This window comes from Neofelis nebulosa, chromosome 7, assembly GCF_028018385.1.
Source record: "Neofelis nebulosa isolate mNeoNeb1 chromosome 7, mNeoNeb1.pri, whole genome shotgun sequence".
In the NCBI taxonomy this organism is placed as follows: domain Eukaryota; kingdom Metazoa; phylum Chordata; class Mammalia; order Carnivora; family Felidae; genus Neofelis; species Neofelis nebulosa.
Genome location: NC_080788.1, coordinates 138,896,379 through 138,913,560, shown reverse-complemented (window position 1 = coordinate 138,913,560; position 17,182 = coordinate 138,896,379). Strand labels below are relative to the sequence as shown.

General features: G+C 44.9%; 1 protein-coding gene across 5 annotated transcripts in view; it reads left to right on the top strand.

The window, feature by feature from the left end:
* Positions 1-17,182, top strand: part of DICER1 (dicer 1, ribonuclease III) — a 69,076-nt gene that overhangs the window by 26,739 nt on the left and 25,155 nt on the right. For all 5 annotated transcript variants that reach the window (XM_058740195.1, XM_058740197.1, XM_058740196.1 and 2 more), the window contains exons 6-13: positions 1,030-1,160; positions 2,144-2,278; positions 2,724-2,884; positions 5,117-5,285; positions 6,742-7,214; positions 14,716-14,848; positions 16,088-16,330; positions 16,922-17,076. In XM_058740195.1, coding sequence (XP_058596178.1) covers positions 1,030-1,160; positions 2,144-2,278; positions 2,724-2,884; positions 5,117-5,285; positions 6,742-7,214; positions 14,716-14,848; positions 16,088-16,330; positions 16,922-17,076 — 1,600 coding nt within the window. The remainder of the gene's footprint in view (positions 1-1,029; positions 1,161-2,143; positions 2,279-2,723; positions 2,885-5,116; positions 5,286-6,741; positions 7,215-14,715; positions 14,849-16,087; positions 16,331-16,921; positions 17,077-17,182) is intronic.

Sequence of the window (17,182 nt, the reverse complement as noted above, 5' to 3'; positions counted from 1 at the left end):
GTGAGCACAGAGCCCGGCATGGGGCTTAATGTCACAAACTGTGAGATCATGACCTAAGACCAAACCAAGAGTCGGACGCTTTACCGACTGAGCCACCCAGGGGTGTCCCGTAAGCACTTTTTCTCTGTGGCTATTAAGTTAAACGATGGAACGTATAGAGGGTTTGAAGAATAATATACTTGTTGAGATTCTGAGAGCAGAAATAGCAGTTAGTCTTATCTCTTAACTTTATAGTACTTCTCTTTTAAGCGTCAGCCGTTTTATTTCACAGATGTTAAACTTCAGCTTTTTCCTTAAACGTATTTAATTCTGATGCTCCGGTTTTTGCATGGGCTGCCGTTCGGAACATAAGCTAATCTGTGTCGTCACAGTTCTTCCTGGTTATATTTGTTTTAGCTTTGCAAAGTCCATCAAAAAGTGCTTGATTTATGAGACTGGTAGCATTGTGATTTGTGATTTTACTATGCCAATTACAGAAGGGGAGGTAGGTGCTTCTTAAAAGTTATTCAGTCAGAGTCTGTGATCCTGGATTTGTGTTTGGCTTTACATATTCAAACAAAAAGTATAAAATGTGAACCTGAGCTGCTGGGGCACTGGTCTCCTTTCTTGTTTTCAGATGGTCTCAACATGTGATGTTCTCCTGTACTTTAAATATCTATGAGACCGTCTTATTTCTTGGCAAAACGATCTGATTTTACTGAAGAAAACAGGAGTGGGGGGTGGATCTGGAGTAGTTCCCATTCCAGCCTAGAAGTTCTGTTCTTAGGTTGGGAAAATCGGCTGTAAAGAAGGAGGGTGGCATAGGGTTCTCTGAAGTGAATGACGGGGGACCAGGTCTTAAGTCTAGTAAGAGCATTTTGGAGGCTCACCTTGGAAATACGGTTTTCAATTGGCTATCTAAAAAATTGGGGGTTAGGTAATGATATATGATAATAAGGATTTCCTTAGCTGTCTTAATCATTAGTAGTCCAGAGAGCCAGCTACGTAAGATTTGTCCTATTTACAAGGAGTGTTTGTATCTGTAATCAGCAAACCAGGTTGCTCCACAAGTGTCAGCTGTCAGAACTCATTCAGACCTCAAGGTTGGGGAATACTCAAGCCTGGAAGTAAATGCAGCTTGGACAAAAGAGAAGTGGAACCAAGAGTTTACTAAGCACCAGGTAAGACTTGGAAAGGAATTTCCCTTTGTAAATCCCTACGAGTCCTCGACTTCGTCTATAAGATGACCTTTAGTCTTGGTTGTCTTTGTTTAGTTTGAAAACTCGTTCCTGTACTTTGTCAGCCTAGGAACTAGCCCTTCCGTACTCTTTCTCACGGTCTGAAACCAAATGAATAGGAACGTATAATGTTGCTCTTACTGCACAGAAGAGAAACAGCTTTGCAGTGTGATTTACTGGCTGGAAAAACACAAATTCTGATGACGTACTTCCCGCTTGCGGATAACCTGCTTTTCAGAAAATTTACGCTTGAGTTAAGTGTCTTGAGACTGGAGACGCTTCTCGGTTGAGACCTTTGGGTCTTTGGCCAGAGACTTCCTCTGACTTACACGTTTGTGTGGAGCCAGCGTGCGTAGAGGGTCTTTTTGGTGTTGGTGTGTCTGAAGCGGTTAGGAGATGCCCCGTAGCTCAGCTGGAGCAGTGCACACGGACTAGCGTGTCTCACACACGGGGTTGAGCCCTCATCAATAAAACAGTGAGATGTCCGCACAGAGACATCTGTGCCCTGAAAAGAACATTTGGTTGGTGTCTTCTTCCAGAAAACCTTGTCAGTTCAACGGGGAAAAAGAGGAAAACACAGGGTGAATTGTGTTGTCGTTTGATTAAAGTAATAGGTCTCATCAGTCAAAATGGGGCTAATAGGAACCTGAAAACCTGAAGTAGTTTTAGGAGACTTACCATAAAAGCATGGTCGCAGTTATCAAGAATTTTTTTCCCCTCATCTGTTTCCGTATTTGCCCATCTCTGCTTCTTGGTTCCAAAGTACTAGCTTGCATACATTTAGAACGTCTGTTTTGATTTTGACTAATGAGTTCCTCACTTCTCGCCTACAGAACGGTGGCTCCGTAATCTGATTTAACAGAAGTGTATCCAGGCAGGTAGGCAGGTGAACGCACGTTCGTACACTGATGTCGGCTTTCTTTTAGGTTCTTGTTATGACCTGCTATGTCGCCTTGAATGTTTTGAAAAATGGTTACTTATCGCTGTCGGACATTAACCTTTTGGTGTTTGATGAGTGTCATCTTGCGATCCTAGACCACCCCTACCGAGAAATTATGAAGGTAAGTTTTTAAGTGTTTATCAGTCTTAATGCAAGTCAAGTTCCTGAGAATAAGCGGTGTTTTTATATATCAAAAGCAGTAATATCCGTTACCAGTTTTGGGAGCTTCGTTCCCTGTATGAACGAATGAATGTGAAATTAATTTTCGCTGAGATCTATAATAATGAACTGTCATGCGCAACCTATAGTAAATCTAGTCCTGGGATAAACTTTTAAGCATAAGTAAACGAAGTACGTAATGCGTGATACATCCATTATGTCATTTGTCGTAGCACATTGACATACGCCTCTTGGATACAGGGATCTTTGAAACAGGCTCCAGTCATTCCATAAGTGATACTTTTAGTGTCTGCCCATCTTCCTGATTTGTGTCGGTCTGGCAGTGTCTCTGTCGTCCTGGCCTCGCAGAACGAATGCCTCACTGTCAGCATCTCTTATCGTGTCAGCTCTGTGAAAACTGTCCATCGTGTCCTCGTATCTTGGGACTGACTGCTTCCATTTTAAATGGGAAATGCGATCCCGAGGAATTGGAAGAAAAGATTCAGAAGCTGGAGAAAATCCTCAAGAGTAACGCTGAGACCGCAACTGACCTGGTGGTCTTAGACAGGTAGGCGCTCGGCTGGAGTTTCCCCTTCCGTCCCTTTCCTGGGGCCTCCCGGGCAGCGCCTGTACAAGTGGACGGGTGCCTGAGGCAGGGAACGAGCGAGTCTGAGAATCCTTAGGGCGGGGACCTCCCCTTGTCTCCACAGAGAACAGCAGATGGAGGGGCTTCGTCTCTCAGAAGATGGCATGAGCGTGGGCCCCTCCTGTTTGCTGCTGTGGACGAGGACCGGGAGCCAGGACAGGAAGCTTGTTTCTGCCCACGTGTGTGCGCGGTCGTTCCACGCGGTGTCTGCGTGATACTTTGCAAGAATACGACTTTATGGATAGAATTCAGTGTTTTGTGCTATGTTTAAAAAAAAAATTTTTTTTTAATGTTTATGTTTGAGAGGGAAAGAGAGACAGAGCACGAGCAGGGGAGGGGCAGAGAGAGAGTGGGAGACAGAATCTGAAGCAGGCTCTGCGCTGTCAGCACAGAGCCCGACGTGGGGCTCGAACTCACGAACTGCGGGGTCGTGACCTGAGCTGACGTCGGACACTTAACCGACTGAGCCACCCGGGCGCGCCCCTACGCCACGTTTTAAACTGATTGGAAAAACCCCAGTGTTTTGCAAATGGGTGTGACCGTGTGAGAACAATGTTGTTTATGCTTTCTGGGTTTGTGTCTTTGAAAAGGTAGCTGCTTTGAGTTTCAGTAAAACGTGCACACATCCACACTTTTTGATTTGAGTTGGTGGATGGGAGCTTATACCAATTAGGTTTATAATTAAGTTGATTCAATTCACATTAAAGCATCCTTATAGGCGATAGTTCTTGGAACAGTTATAATGACTAGAGAAGCCGATTTCTCAGGGAGTTAAATCAGACAGGTTTTGAAATCCTGGCTTCCACTGACTGGGAGCTGTATGACTTCAGGCGAGTCCTTTATTGTCTTGGAACCGGTAAAATGATGTTGACAGTGGTTTCGGGGGATTCCTTGATGATCAGTCACGTTGATAACGTGGAAAACAGCTTGCAGTGTACCTGCCATTTAATAGGAACTTGGGGAAAGATCTCTTTGTAGAATGAGAAGAAAAGGTAATGTTTCGGATCCATGGGATGTAAGGATTCAAAAAACATGAAATACACGCGTGAAATACAAATCTCGCCACCTTTCGGACGTGGTGTTTTTGACTTCCTCGAGCCAGAATGAGCTGATGTGGCAGTGAAAGGCTGTACTTTTGTTCCGAATTAGATTGGGAAGCCTGCAGTACTTGAAGTTTGCAGAAGTAGAGGTATTAGGGCACTTAAGTAAAACTGATAAGTGGTCTATTGAATCTGGTACTTCCCAGTTCTCTAAGCGTGACTCTCTGGTTAAGTATAAATTCTGATGGAGGATAATGAAAACTGTAGTATTTACACATGTCTTTAGTGTATTTCATTTCCTTAATGATTGTTAGTGCTTTCATTTAAAAATTTTTTTCAACGTTTATTTTAGAGAGAGAGACAGCGAGCGCGAGCATGAGCCGGGGGGGGGGGGGGGGGCGGGGGGGGCGGGGCAGAGGGAAAGGGAGCCAGAATCTGAAGCAGGCTCCAGGCCCCGAGCTGTCAGCACAGAGCCTGATGGAGAGCTAGAACCCACAAGCCACGAGATCATGACCTGGGCCGAAGTTGGACGCTTAAGCGACTGAGCCACCCAGGCGCCCCAGTCATTGTTAGTGTTTTCGAATATTATGTGGTGTTCTCGTTGTCCTAGTTCATAAAGGCATAAGAGATCCAAGGATGATGCCATAATCGGTTCAAAGTTAGGTGAGTTTTCCTTACAAGGATGCGGTAAAAACACATTAAAATAAAGTTGAATTTGCAGATGCTAAGAGTTTCGAGTAGTGTGGAGGTGGATAGATTCAATGATAGCATTTTCCCTCTATGATCCGCCCCCGTCCCTATTTCTGTGTCTGAGAAGTAATCATTATTGAGTTGTTTGAGTATCTCGATGCCCAAAGAGGCAAAAGCTGAAAGTCTAAACCTACAAACCCTGGGGTAATAAGGTCATGATAAGACTCACAGAATTCTTTGAACGTGGGCTCTAGACAGTCACTCCTAGAGCCCTCCTGAGCAAGCGTAGCACATCTGAAAGTGAGCACCCTGGGAGGAAGACCACTGCGAGCCTGCCTGTGATCCCAGGGTGTAGACACATATTCGGGGATCATAGTGCGGGAGTGAGTTCACTGTGGCAGTGACACCCGTTGTTTCGTTACAGATACACTTCTCAACCGTGTGAGATTGTGGTGGACTGTGGGCCGTTCACGGACCGAAGTGGCCTCTATGGCAGGCTGCTGCTGGAGCTGGAGGAGGCGCTGAACTTTATCAACGACTGTAACATATCTGTGCGTTCGAAAGAGAGAGATTCGACTTCAATTTCTAAGCAGGTAAGCGTGTACAAGTAAGTAGAGAAAGTACGAGTTGAGTTTTCCTGTCGAAACGACAGTGTGCTTCTCATGAGGCTGTTGGTATGTTTTAGTTCAAGGACTCGTCTTCTTATTCCTGGACTTTTTTCATGGAACAGATCGTACCGGGTTGAGTTCATGGTCACCTGACATTATTAAATGTCGACCTCCTTGGTTTCAGGAAATAGGTTGGAAAAAGGAAAACAAGGAGGTGGGTTGGGGTCCGTTGTTGGGTCAGATGAGTTAGTCAAACCCTCGGGCTGAACGAATTCTTCTGCTGTTACCCGTGTGTAACTGGGTCTGAGCCCATCGCTCCTGAGTGGTACAGCTTTGGGAGGAGATCCTTTTTGATCAGTGGTTCTCAGAGTGTGGACTCCAGATCGGCAGTGTCAGCATCCCCCTAGGACTTGTTAAAACAGATTAGGGACCCATCCTTTACCTGCTGAAGCTGAAGCTCAGGGGAGGGGTTCAGCTGGCTGAGACGTGACAAGTTCTCCAGGTATCCCGATGCATTGAAGTTTGAGAACCATCATCCTAGGACTTTGCAAACCATTTTTTTTTTTTAATTTTTTTGTTTAACGTTTATTTGTTATTGAGAGAGAGAGAGACACGCAGAACATGAGCAGGGGAGGGCCAGAGAGACGGGGAGACACAGAATCCGAAGCAGGCTCCCGGCTCCATGCTGTCAGCACAGAGCCCGATGCGGGGCTCGAACTCACAAACTGCGAGATCATGACCTGAGCCAAAGTCGGTCGCTCAACCGCCTGAGCCACCCAGGTGCCCCACAAACCTTTTGTGAAATAACGCTATTACGTCGGAGTCCAGATTTCTCTCCTGATGATTTTTTTCTGGAGCAGCCGTGCTTAGACTCTTCTCAGCCCTTGATTTCTCATTAAGTCTGCATTCAACCCAGTTTGCCTTTTACTGGCCTGCAGACCCGGCAGTCCCTCAGTTACAGCCTCGTTAGGGATTTACATTCCACTCTGAGCTAAGGGCGGAAGATGTGGCTCTCTGGGCATAAAGTGCAAGGAAAATTCTCTTGCTCTTGTCTGACGCCTCAAAGAAAATTGCTCTGCTACATAATTCACCTTGCATATCTACCTGGAAGTCAGTGATTCCGTTTTACTTGTAACAACAGACCTGAAATTAAGTTTTATTAACCTTATACGGGTGCATCTTTTATATTCTGTTAATGATTACCTTTTCTGGGGAAGACAAAAGGATGGTTCTGGGCATACACGTGCATGAAAAAGTAGAGATTGAAAAGCCCACCGGCCGCCCCCCTCAACCTTGGGGCCCTGGCCTCAGTGTCTGGATGAGTGGGCTGAATGTATTTTGAAGGGGCCGATTGGAGACACCTTCAGTCCCACTTGAACCGTGCGTGAAAACGCTGCGTGATGTTACCATTCAGCATTCGGCTCTTTCTGTTGTCCTGTAGATACTGTCAGACTGTCGTGCCGTATTGGTGGTCCTGGGCCCCTGGTGTGCAGATAAGGTCGCTGGGATGATGGTCCGGGAACTGCAGAAGTACATCAAACACGAGCAAGAGGAGCTGCACAGGAAATTTCTATTGTTTACAGACACCTTCCTAAGGAAAATTCATGCACTATGTGAAGAGCACTTCTCTCCTGCCTCACTTGACCTGAAATTTGTAACTCCTAAAGTAATAAAACTGCTCGAAATCTTGCGCAAGTACAAACCGTATGAGCGGCAGCAGTTCGAGAGCGTCGAGTGGTATAATAACAGGAATCAGGATAATTACGTGTCCTGGAGCGATTCTGAGGACGATGACGAGGACGAAGAGATCGAAGAAAAAGAGAAGCCGGAGACCAATTTCCCGTCTCCGTTCACCAACATCTTATGCGGGATCATTTTCGTGGAAAGAAGATACACAGCAGTTGTCTTAAACAGGTAAATAAACGTCCGAGATTAGCGGCTCTTCCCGTAGTGGAGCGAGGCAGCTTTTGGCTTGCTGAAGGGATGCTCTCTAATCGCTCTGAGACTGGCGGAAGGCCCAGGTGGGTGGCCTTCACTCGATACCGTCGTGGGTCGTGTGCGATGCTGTACCGGCATCGACCGGGGGGACGTGCGTGTGACTGTCGTGTTCCCGAAAGGCTGGGTCTGACGTGACCTGAGATTTTTTTTTTTCTTGAAGGATGTCCATCGGTCGTGACCCGTTTGACACAGAGAGCGAGTATGGAAAACTTCTGTGACGTTACAGTGAAACACTTTTTGTCTCCCGTTTAGTTGTCAGATGCAGTTCAGATAGTTCACCCGTGACTGTGTGTCAGGCCTTGTGTCGAGCATTTCACACCAGGCTTTCCCCTTCACGTAATTGGAGGATAAATTTTGCCGTGGAATCATCGTGGTTATTTTGTTGCTGCTGCTGCTGTTAGCTTTTTCCTCCTGACAAATGTCGATTCAGGGTTGCAGATCCGTGGTGGAAAAAGTTGAGAACTGGGTTTGCACTTTGGCTTGGTTCATAGACTCAGAAGAAAATAAAAATGTTGGGGAAGCATTTTGAGAATATTGGCAAAGGATGACCCTGCATCCAGACTAGGCCGTGGATGCCCGTCTCCCCCCTCCTCTTTGCCAGAAGTTGATTCTTCCTGGATGTCGGCCCAGCCAGGGAGCGGTACTCCAGATCTGTGTCAGACGGTCTGGTAACGTGTGGTTCTTCCTGGTTTGTGTACAGATGCTGTGGCATCAAAGGGCCAGAAAGGGGCCTTATTTTGTGCTTCAGACAATCAGACGACGATCTGTTTCTCTCTGAGATCCATTAACTGGCCAGAGCTGATCTCTAAGAGCCAGTTCCGCGAGTAGTGATCTCTGAGGAGAAATTCGGCTTTGGTTCCTGTGGTAATTTGGGATTTCCCTCCCCCCCCCCCCCCCCCCCCCCCCAACTGCTTCTCACTGTTTTGGGGCTTTGAAAACTTACTTGAGTAATGAGAAATTGGACTCTGGGGTAGTCATCTGGCGGTTTTTAGTCTGGTAATTTTCATAGTCATTGGGCCTGATCCTTATGATGAATACAAAGTAAAATAATGTTAGGTAGTGAATTACATTGGAATCCGAAGTTTAACGTTGGAAAGGGACTCATTGACTATCTAATCCAGCCTACTTATTTGTATAAAAAAGAAAGGGCCTCAGGAGGAAAAGTGATTGGCTCCGAGTGAAATTGCTAGGCAGTGGCAGAGACAGTTCTAGAATCCTGATATCCTCCCTCCTAGTTTCCAGATCCTTCTACAATCATGATGCCCTTGGGCATCACAGAACACTAAAAACCAGCGCTTTATAGTGGGCAGACCATCCGGGACACAGACCAGGGAGCGCATGACCGTCAGGATTGTTTCTTAGAATGGGGGAGAGGCATTTCAAGGGTCAGCTCCAAGCTTCATTATAGCCCTGCCCCCAGACAGGATGGTTTAAGAATTAAATACACTTTAGGGGACTTGGAAGAAATGGGGTACATTTTCTTCTTCTCCCTCTTCTCTACGTGAATTCTTCAAGGTAGAGCTGTGCCAGTTTTCACTGCAGGAATACTAGCCTGAAACCGTGTATCAAAAACCAATCAGTTATTTCCTATTGGCTTTGAGGATCAGATTAATTGTGATCAGCTTTCATGAAAAGTGCCTGGAATTTAGTGTTGGATGATGAATCAAGAGCGGTTTGAGAGTCAACTTTATGGGCAGCTAATGAAATATACAATAGAGGTCTTGTTCCAGTAAGCTTTTTAATAAGCTTAGAAAAACTTCCTGAAATCCACATTCTTTCCTTCCATCAGTTTAATGGGAGGAAAACCCTTCCTCAGTGAATAGTTTCATGGGAGTCTAAGCTATTGTGATACATGGGCAGTTTTGTCCTCTCCTAATTGAAAAAAATGAATCATAGCTACTTCTGTGTGTAATGTAGCCACGTGTATAGTCTTAGGATTACACTTTTCCTTTTGCCTTATGTATGGGCTTTATGGTTTATAACTTACCTTTAATTTTGTTTTGTTTTTTTAGTTTATTTTTTGAGACAGGGAGTGAGAGCAAGGGAGGGGCAGAAAGAGAGGGAGAGAGAGAATCCCAGGCAGGCTCTGCACTGTCAGCACAGAACCCAGTGCAGAGCTTGAACCCATGAACTGCGAGATCATGACCTGAGCCGAAACCAAGAGTCGGACGCTTACCTGACTGAGCCACCCAGATACCTTGGTTTCTAACTTACCTTTTAGATATATATTTAAAAATTTTTTCTTCTAACGTTTATTTTTGAGAGAGAGAGAGAGATACGGTGTGAGTGGGGGAGGGGCAGAGAGAGAGGGAGACGCAGAATCCGAAGCAGGCTCCAGGCTCTGAGCTGTCAGCACAGGGCCCGACGTGGGGCTCGAACTCAAAGACTGCAAGATCATGACCTGAGCCGGTTGGACGCTCAACCGACTGAGCCACCCAGGAGACCCGCTTTTAGATCTATTTTTAAATTTTCCAACACTCCATGAGACAGGAAGGTGCATGTATTAACTGTATCATAGATGAGGAGGTGAAGACTCCGTTTGTGATCCTCCCAAAATAAGGCAGATGTGGCCCTTTTCACTGTGTCATTTATTAGTCTTGTATGACAATCGAATCTGACACGCCTGGGTTTACATCCTCTCTCTACCCCTCTCCCTCTGTCTCCCTAGTAACTTAAATGTTTACAGAAAAGTTGTAAAGAGATTACAGAACTCCCTTGTCCCCCTTAGTTGGCTTCCCCCATCCATTGTTAACATCTGACATTATCGTGTACATTTGGCCCAACCAGGAAACTAACATTGGTGCGTTACTGTTAACCAAACTTCAGACTTCAGTTTCATTTACCAGTTTTCCCATTAGTGTCATCGTCTTAACCCCAGGTAGCATGTTGCATCTAGTTGTGTGTCCCTGATCTCCACTGGTCTCTTGTATTTTCTCTTTTTCTGTGGTTCTGATGACCTTGACAGTCTTGAGGAGTACTGGCCAGGTAGTTTGTAGACTAGCTCTCAATTTGAATTTGTCTGATGTTTTTCTCAGGATTAAAATAGGGATTTAGGGGGGCGCCTGGGTGGCGCAGTCGGTTAAGCGTCTGACTTCAGCCAGGCCACGATCTCGCGGTCAGTGAGTTCGAGCCCCGCGTCAGGCTCTGGGCTGATGGCTCAGAGCCTGGAGCCTGTTTCCGATTCTGTGTCTCCCTCTCTCTCTGCCCCTCCCCCGTTCATGCTATGTCTCTCTCTGTCCCAAAAATAAATAAAAAACGTTGAAAAAAAAAAAAATTTTAAAAAAAATAAAATAAAATAAAATAAAAAAAATAGGGATTTAGGATATGGAAGAATACTGTAGAGATGAAGTGCCCTTCTCATCACATCGCATCAGGGGGACTCATGGTCATCGACGTGAGACATCACCAGTGACATGAAACCTCGTCACGTGGTTATGGTAGTGTTTGCCAGGTTTTTCTTGGAAGGTGTTCTTTTTCTCCTTACTTTATTCTGTGGAAGCAGATCACTAAGCCAATTCATTTATTATTGGAATTCTTCTGTGAGGAAAACTTCTTCTCTCTTTGATCCTATTTATTATTTATATTCATTGACTTAGGTTCTTTTCTCACTGTGGACTCGTTTATTTTTTTAAATATTTTCTTTTAGGGGCGCCTGGGTGGCTCAGTCGGTTAAGCGTCCGACTTCAGCTCGGGTCATGATCTCACGGTCCGTGAGTTCGAGCCCCACGTCAGGCTCTTTGCTGACAGCTCAGAGCCTGGAGCCTGCTTCAGATTCTGTGTCTCCCTCTCTCTCTCACCCTCCCCATTCATGCTCTGTCCCTCTCTGTCTCAAAAATAAATAAACATTAAAAAATTTTTTTTTAAATAAAAAAATATTGTCTTTTAACATTTATTCATTTTTGAGAGATAGTGCACGAGCAGGGGAGGGACAGAGAGAGAGGGAGAAGTGGAATCCGAAGCAGACTCCAGGCTCCAAGCCGTCAGCACAGCCCAACACGGGGCTCGAACCCACGAACCACGCAATCGTGACCCAAGCCCAAGTCGGACGGTCAACGGACTGAGCCACCCGGGCACCCCTCACGTTTGTGTGTTTCGCACTTCAGGCTTTAACCTGACATTTGGACATTTACCTTGTTGCTCTCGTTGTTCTGCTCTGAGCCATTGGGGCTCCTTGAGGTCAGCTTCTGTGTCCCTTCAACGTGCCCTCATCCTTTCTGTTGTTGATCAGCCATTTCGTCAACGAGCCCCAGTTCCTTTTATTTCTACTCACTTTTTTAGATGTGTATTTTGTGGAAGCTATTTAACTTTTACAAAAAGTGTTTATTATTTTGAGAGAGAGAGAGAGAGAGAACATGCGTGGGGAGAGGGGCAGAGAGAGAGTGGGAGAGAGAGAGAATCCCAAGCAGATTCCACACTGATAGTGCGAAGCCTGACATGGGGCTCGGACCCACGAATTGCGAGGCCATGACCTGAGCTGAAATCAAGGGTTGGACGCTCAACTGACTGAGCCACCCGAGCAACCCGAAAGTTATTTAACTCTTTAAAGCCTCAGCATCTTCATTTGTAAGATAGAAATTACTTCTCTGTCTCTTAACGTATGTAAAAATGGCTGTTTTATCACCTGATACAGTAGGTGCCATTTCCTTACGTGCTCTACACACACGTTTGGGGGCGCGTAGTGTCTGCATACTAGAACCATCGGTGATGGTTCTTTTGGTGGAATCGCAGAGGAATTACATTTGATTAATTCATGTTGTTAAAAAAATGTAGGGTGTAAGGAGACTATTAAAAGCTATTGTTCACATATTTTAGTACTTGGCAGACATTTCAAACGATGTGTTTGTTTCTTTGAGTTTTTTTCCCCATACGGTTGTCTGCACAAATTTGCAAGCTTAGTGAAATCACAGTTCTAGTTTTCTGAATCTAGTGCACATATTTCCTATTTCTGACCATGCTGCTTCGTTTTTTGTTTGTTTGGTTTTTTTTTTAACATCTATTATTTTATCTTGAGAGAGAGAGTGAGAGACAATATCCCAAGCAAGCTCTGCACTGTCAGCACAGAGCCTGACGCGGGGCTCCATCTCACAGACTGAGATCAGGACCCGAGCCAAAATCCAGAGTCAGCCACCCAGCCCACTAAGCCACCCAGGCGCCCCTGCCCATGCTGTTTCTGATGTAACTGGGAGGCGATGCGTGTAACACAATGCATTATGTGGGCTGGTGCCAACTGAGTGAGCTAGGTACAGAGATTTAGAGCAAACATCTAAAAACTCTCAGTTTTGACAGTGATGTCTGCTGCATATAAGACCATTGGCTCTTGAATATTTGTTTCATTTTCTTAGTAAATTTTCATGGAAGTTGACAAAAAATACCACTCTCTGATGGATTTGATACTAGAAAAAAATAAATAACTGGTTCTTAGCTGCAGATAGTTTGAGAAGCTCTGTGCACTAGAGAGCAGCAGGGCTTAATGAACCGCTTGCTTGTGCGACAGCTGACAGACACTCAGTGTGAAACTCAAAAGAAACAAGTAAGACTTCGTGGCCTCTGTTCATGGTACGGCGAAGTCTCTCAGCAGTTTGCGTAACTCGCTTGTGAGCTCCCTGACCATCCTTGTTTCTCTGGAAGCCTATAGCTTTGTCTCAGGAGTGTGATTAGGCATCCCCTCATTTATCTGATAAAGTTTCCTCTCTAAACACCATCATCATAAGTATATAGCGTTTAATTACTGCTTCCGAGAGATTGGGTTTGTTCATGTGCATATTGTCTCTTCTGTCCTCTGCAGTATTGATGTGAGTTTCAGTAGGAGAAATACGTTTACTCTTTGTGCCTTCTGCTTCTCAGCTCGTTGAAATCTGCTAACGTGATCATGTTGGCAAAGTAAAACACATCCTTTGCCTGACTGAATGAATTATTTTGCCTACTGCCTGACATGAAGTGCATTTTTTAACCTCTTGATGCTTATTTGCATACACAATCCTTTGGAAGTACCTATTTCTAAGATAATAAATTTTGTATTTCAGGCATGCGATTTCTTGGCCTGTAACGCTTCTTTCTGTTACTGACATCGTAAGCTTATTATAATAACTAAACAAAGCTTGGAACATATTAAGGAGGTTTCTGATTCTGAACATTTTAAGTATTTGAATGTAGAACAGACGTGTAAACTAACCTAGACATGCATGTGTTTGGCTGATCGGGAGGCAGGGAGATATTCTAGATGGCCACTCAAGGTTTCTTCCAGCTCTTTGATATTAGTCTGTTTCATGTATTTAAAAAAAAAAAAAAAGAATGGTTTGACTTAAAAATGCAGTTTTCTATTAGGAATTTATACTATGCGTATGACTTCAGAAGAACCATCTGGAATCACTTACGTCAGGTGTGGAACCATTTATCCCGCGTGCTGAGTTTTTGAATGTGGATATTTCCAAAATAGCTGTAATGGCAACGCTAACTGTTAACCTCTGTCCCCGAGTAACGTGACCCCCCTCCTGTAGCTTTCTTCCATCTCTCAACCAGAAGGCCCGCTTTAGGTTACTGGCGTTCTGGATTAATACAGAGCAACAGGCAGGAGGAGGGACGAGTTGGGGAGCCTGTCTTCAGTGACAGGATGGGATGGGGGCTCTGGCACCGACTGCCGTGCCGAAGTCTGGCGTGTTCTGTTGTGCAGAACTGGGGTGGGCGGTGGGGGGGTGTCAGCGGCCTGGGGGCAGGAAAGTGTTGGGCCTGGAGGCGCGCCTCGGCAGACAGGCATCCGTTGCCCTGGAGCTCTGCTTCCAGTGATACAGGGCGTTGTGGTGAGATTAAGATAACCCTGCTGTTTCGCACACAGCAGGAGCTCTCTTAGTACATGTAGCCGGAGAATGAGGTTTCCCTCGCCTCCGCCGCCCAATCCCCTCTTGGCCTCAGGGTGTTGGTACGCATTCTGCAGAAGTTTGGCCATAGAAACGGGGGCTTGACTGCAGCTGCAAGGTGTGTGTGTGTGTGTGCGCGGCTTTTTCACGATAGGTCCTGGCCTGAGGCCAAGATGTTTGAGGATTCCATGTTTCTCCCTGCCTAGCTCTGTCCCCTGCTGGGCTACATTCCTAGTAAGTCCTCACTGCCAAATTAGAAAGTTGGACGTACTGTGGCCATTTTGTTCGGCAGGCGAAATCAGCCCTGCATTTGGCGTTACAAGTGTTTGGTCCACAGATCGACGCGGTGAAGAGTGGCAGTGATTTCTGTTTAAGCTAGTTGAAAACAAAACGTAACAAAACAAAACAAAAAACAAAAACCACCATGACCCGTTTTGTTAGGTATGTTGGCGAAAAATACACGTAATTTCCATTTGAAGGGAGACCTCACAAACAAAAAAGTTTACATTTTTTTTTTTCTCCCTCAGCAATGCTTAACTTCCAAATGTATGTAATTTTCTTAGATTGATAAAGGAAGCTGGCAAACAAGATCCAGAGCTGGCTTACATCAGCAGCAATTTTATAACTGGACATGGCATTGGAAAGAATCAGCCTCGTAACAAACAGATGGAAGCAGAATTCAGAAAACAGGAAGAGGTAACTTAAGTTGAAATAATTGTACAGTAACAATTTTCAGAATATGTATGTAGACATATATGCATACATATGTATATATATGTACACACACACACACACACACGAACTCTGCTCATAGGAGCTCCCTTTCTTCATAGTTGCTTGGCGGCATTTTCGGTCGCATAGAATACTTGCTCATAGATGGACTAGCCGTCTCCTATGAGGTAGCTGTTTGGTGATTCATATGTTCAGAATTAGAATAGCCGTCTAGGAAATCAATTTGGTCTTAATTACCATCAACCATTTCATTTTCCTTTATTGGACTGGTGGCATTTCCTAGAAAAACAAAGCATGTGTAACCGTAACTCCTGTTGACTGCGTATGACTGAGCTACAAAATGAATTTGTTCTCCTATAAAGTGTTTTGTTTTCCGTTTAAAGTTCTGCCTTGAATACTTCAAAAATAATGCTATATTTTAAAGATTTGGGCTTAAAGTTTTTCATACATTCTAAGATTTTAATATAGGAGACAGCATTGTAAAGTTGGGAAACCTAATATAGTGCTCTGGCTGGCAAACAAAAAGTTTTTATTTGAAGTTTGTTATTTAACTTCAAGGTAGACTAATTCACATTGGCGTTCGTTTTCTATGTCGTAGCTATTTGATAATATTCCAAGTTTGGAGAGTCTAACAGCCAGTATGATAGATCTGTTTGAAAGGCAGCTTACTTTATAATTTAACTTCTCCTAGATTGGGAAATGGTGTTATTTTAAATCTAACATAAAAAATTGTTCACTTACCTTTTTTAATGAGTAGTTCTGATTCCTTAAATCAAAAATGTCCCAAGATGCCAGAAAGTAAATAATGCCTTACTTGTAATTTTGAATTACAAGTGTTTTAGGGATTCTAGTGAAAGAGTCTTGCCGTCTTTGGGAGGCTGTTGGCACAGTGTCACGGCCGGAAGATACCCTATGTGAGGTCAGAGTGTCAGCAGGACTCCAGAAGCGGGTTCATTTGGTCACTGTTGGCTGCGTTCTGTGGTGGCCATTGAAGAAGCCAGCCTCTCCGCCCGGAAGGCTTTCTGTGGCTCGTGCGTACTTGTGTACAGCAGAAGGGCGCTTTGATTTTTCAAGTCGCGCTCAGCTGAAAATAAACCAGAGTCTCTCTGCGCACGTGTCAGAAACGGCAGTTTTCACTTACTGGTACTGCACCGTTCCTTTGGAAATTTCTTAGAATTGCTTCTCTTGGTGGACTTTTTTCAGGTACTTAGGAAATTTCGAGCACATGAGACCAACCTGCTTATTGCGACAAGCATTGTGGAAGAGGGTGTTGACATACCAAAATGCAACTTGGTGGTTCGTTTTGATTTACCCACAGAGTATCGATCCTATGTTCAATCTAAGGGACGAGCAAGGGCACCGATCTCTAATTACATAATGTTAGCAGATACAGACAAAATAAAAAGTTTTGAAGAAGACCTTAAAACATACAAAGCTATTGAAAAGGTAAGTTCCGAGAGTCAGTAGGGTGTCTTTAAGTTTTTGGTGTTTTTTTTTTTATGTGCAAAGAAATGGGTAAAAGCAGTTTTACCTACAGAGCGTAGTCTCAGCAAGGGTGTGCAGTGTGTACATTGTAAGAAAAGTCAAGTAACCACAGAGCCAGCAGTATTTTACGAACTGTTTGAGAGCCCACGGTGAAAATGGTCCTGTGGATTGTGGGGGAAAAATGCCTGGAAAGTGTGTCCTGTTGGTGTGGGCGCTGCAGTCCCAGTTGAGGGGCTGAGTTGTGGAGCCGTCACAGGGTGATGACACAGCCCCTGTGCGTGTGCGTGTGTGTGCGTGTGCGTGTGTGTGTAGATACGGTACCGTGCAAACCTTGTGCACGTGCGGTGAGTGTCTCCACGGTTGGAGCTGGGGCGGGGGGAGTGCTCCGGGAGGGAGTTTCTGCATCAGGTGACTTTGGAATTCTGAAGCATGTTTAGGAGAGAGCGCTGTTGCACGTCAAGAGAGCTTTTTCCGTAGATGCAGAGGCAGACAACTGACATAGGGCAACACGGCATTTGTTCTCCTCGTAAAGTCTGTTTTTACAACGTCCAGATCTTGAGAAACAAGTGTTCCAAGTCCGTTGATGCGGGTGAGACTGACGTTGAACCTGTTGTGGATGATGACGATGTGTTCCCGCCATACGTGTTGAGGCCCGATGATGGTGGTCCGCGAGTCACGATCAACACGGCCATCGGACACATCAACAGGTATGATATGAAGTCACTTGCGTGGAAAACCTAGGAGTGTTACAAGGCTTAGGTCTAAACCTGCGAGTATGGTAGTGTTTACCTGTTGCAGACAATCACCAGTCTT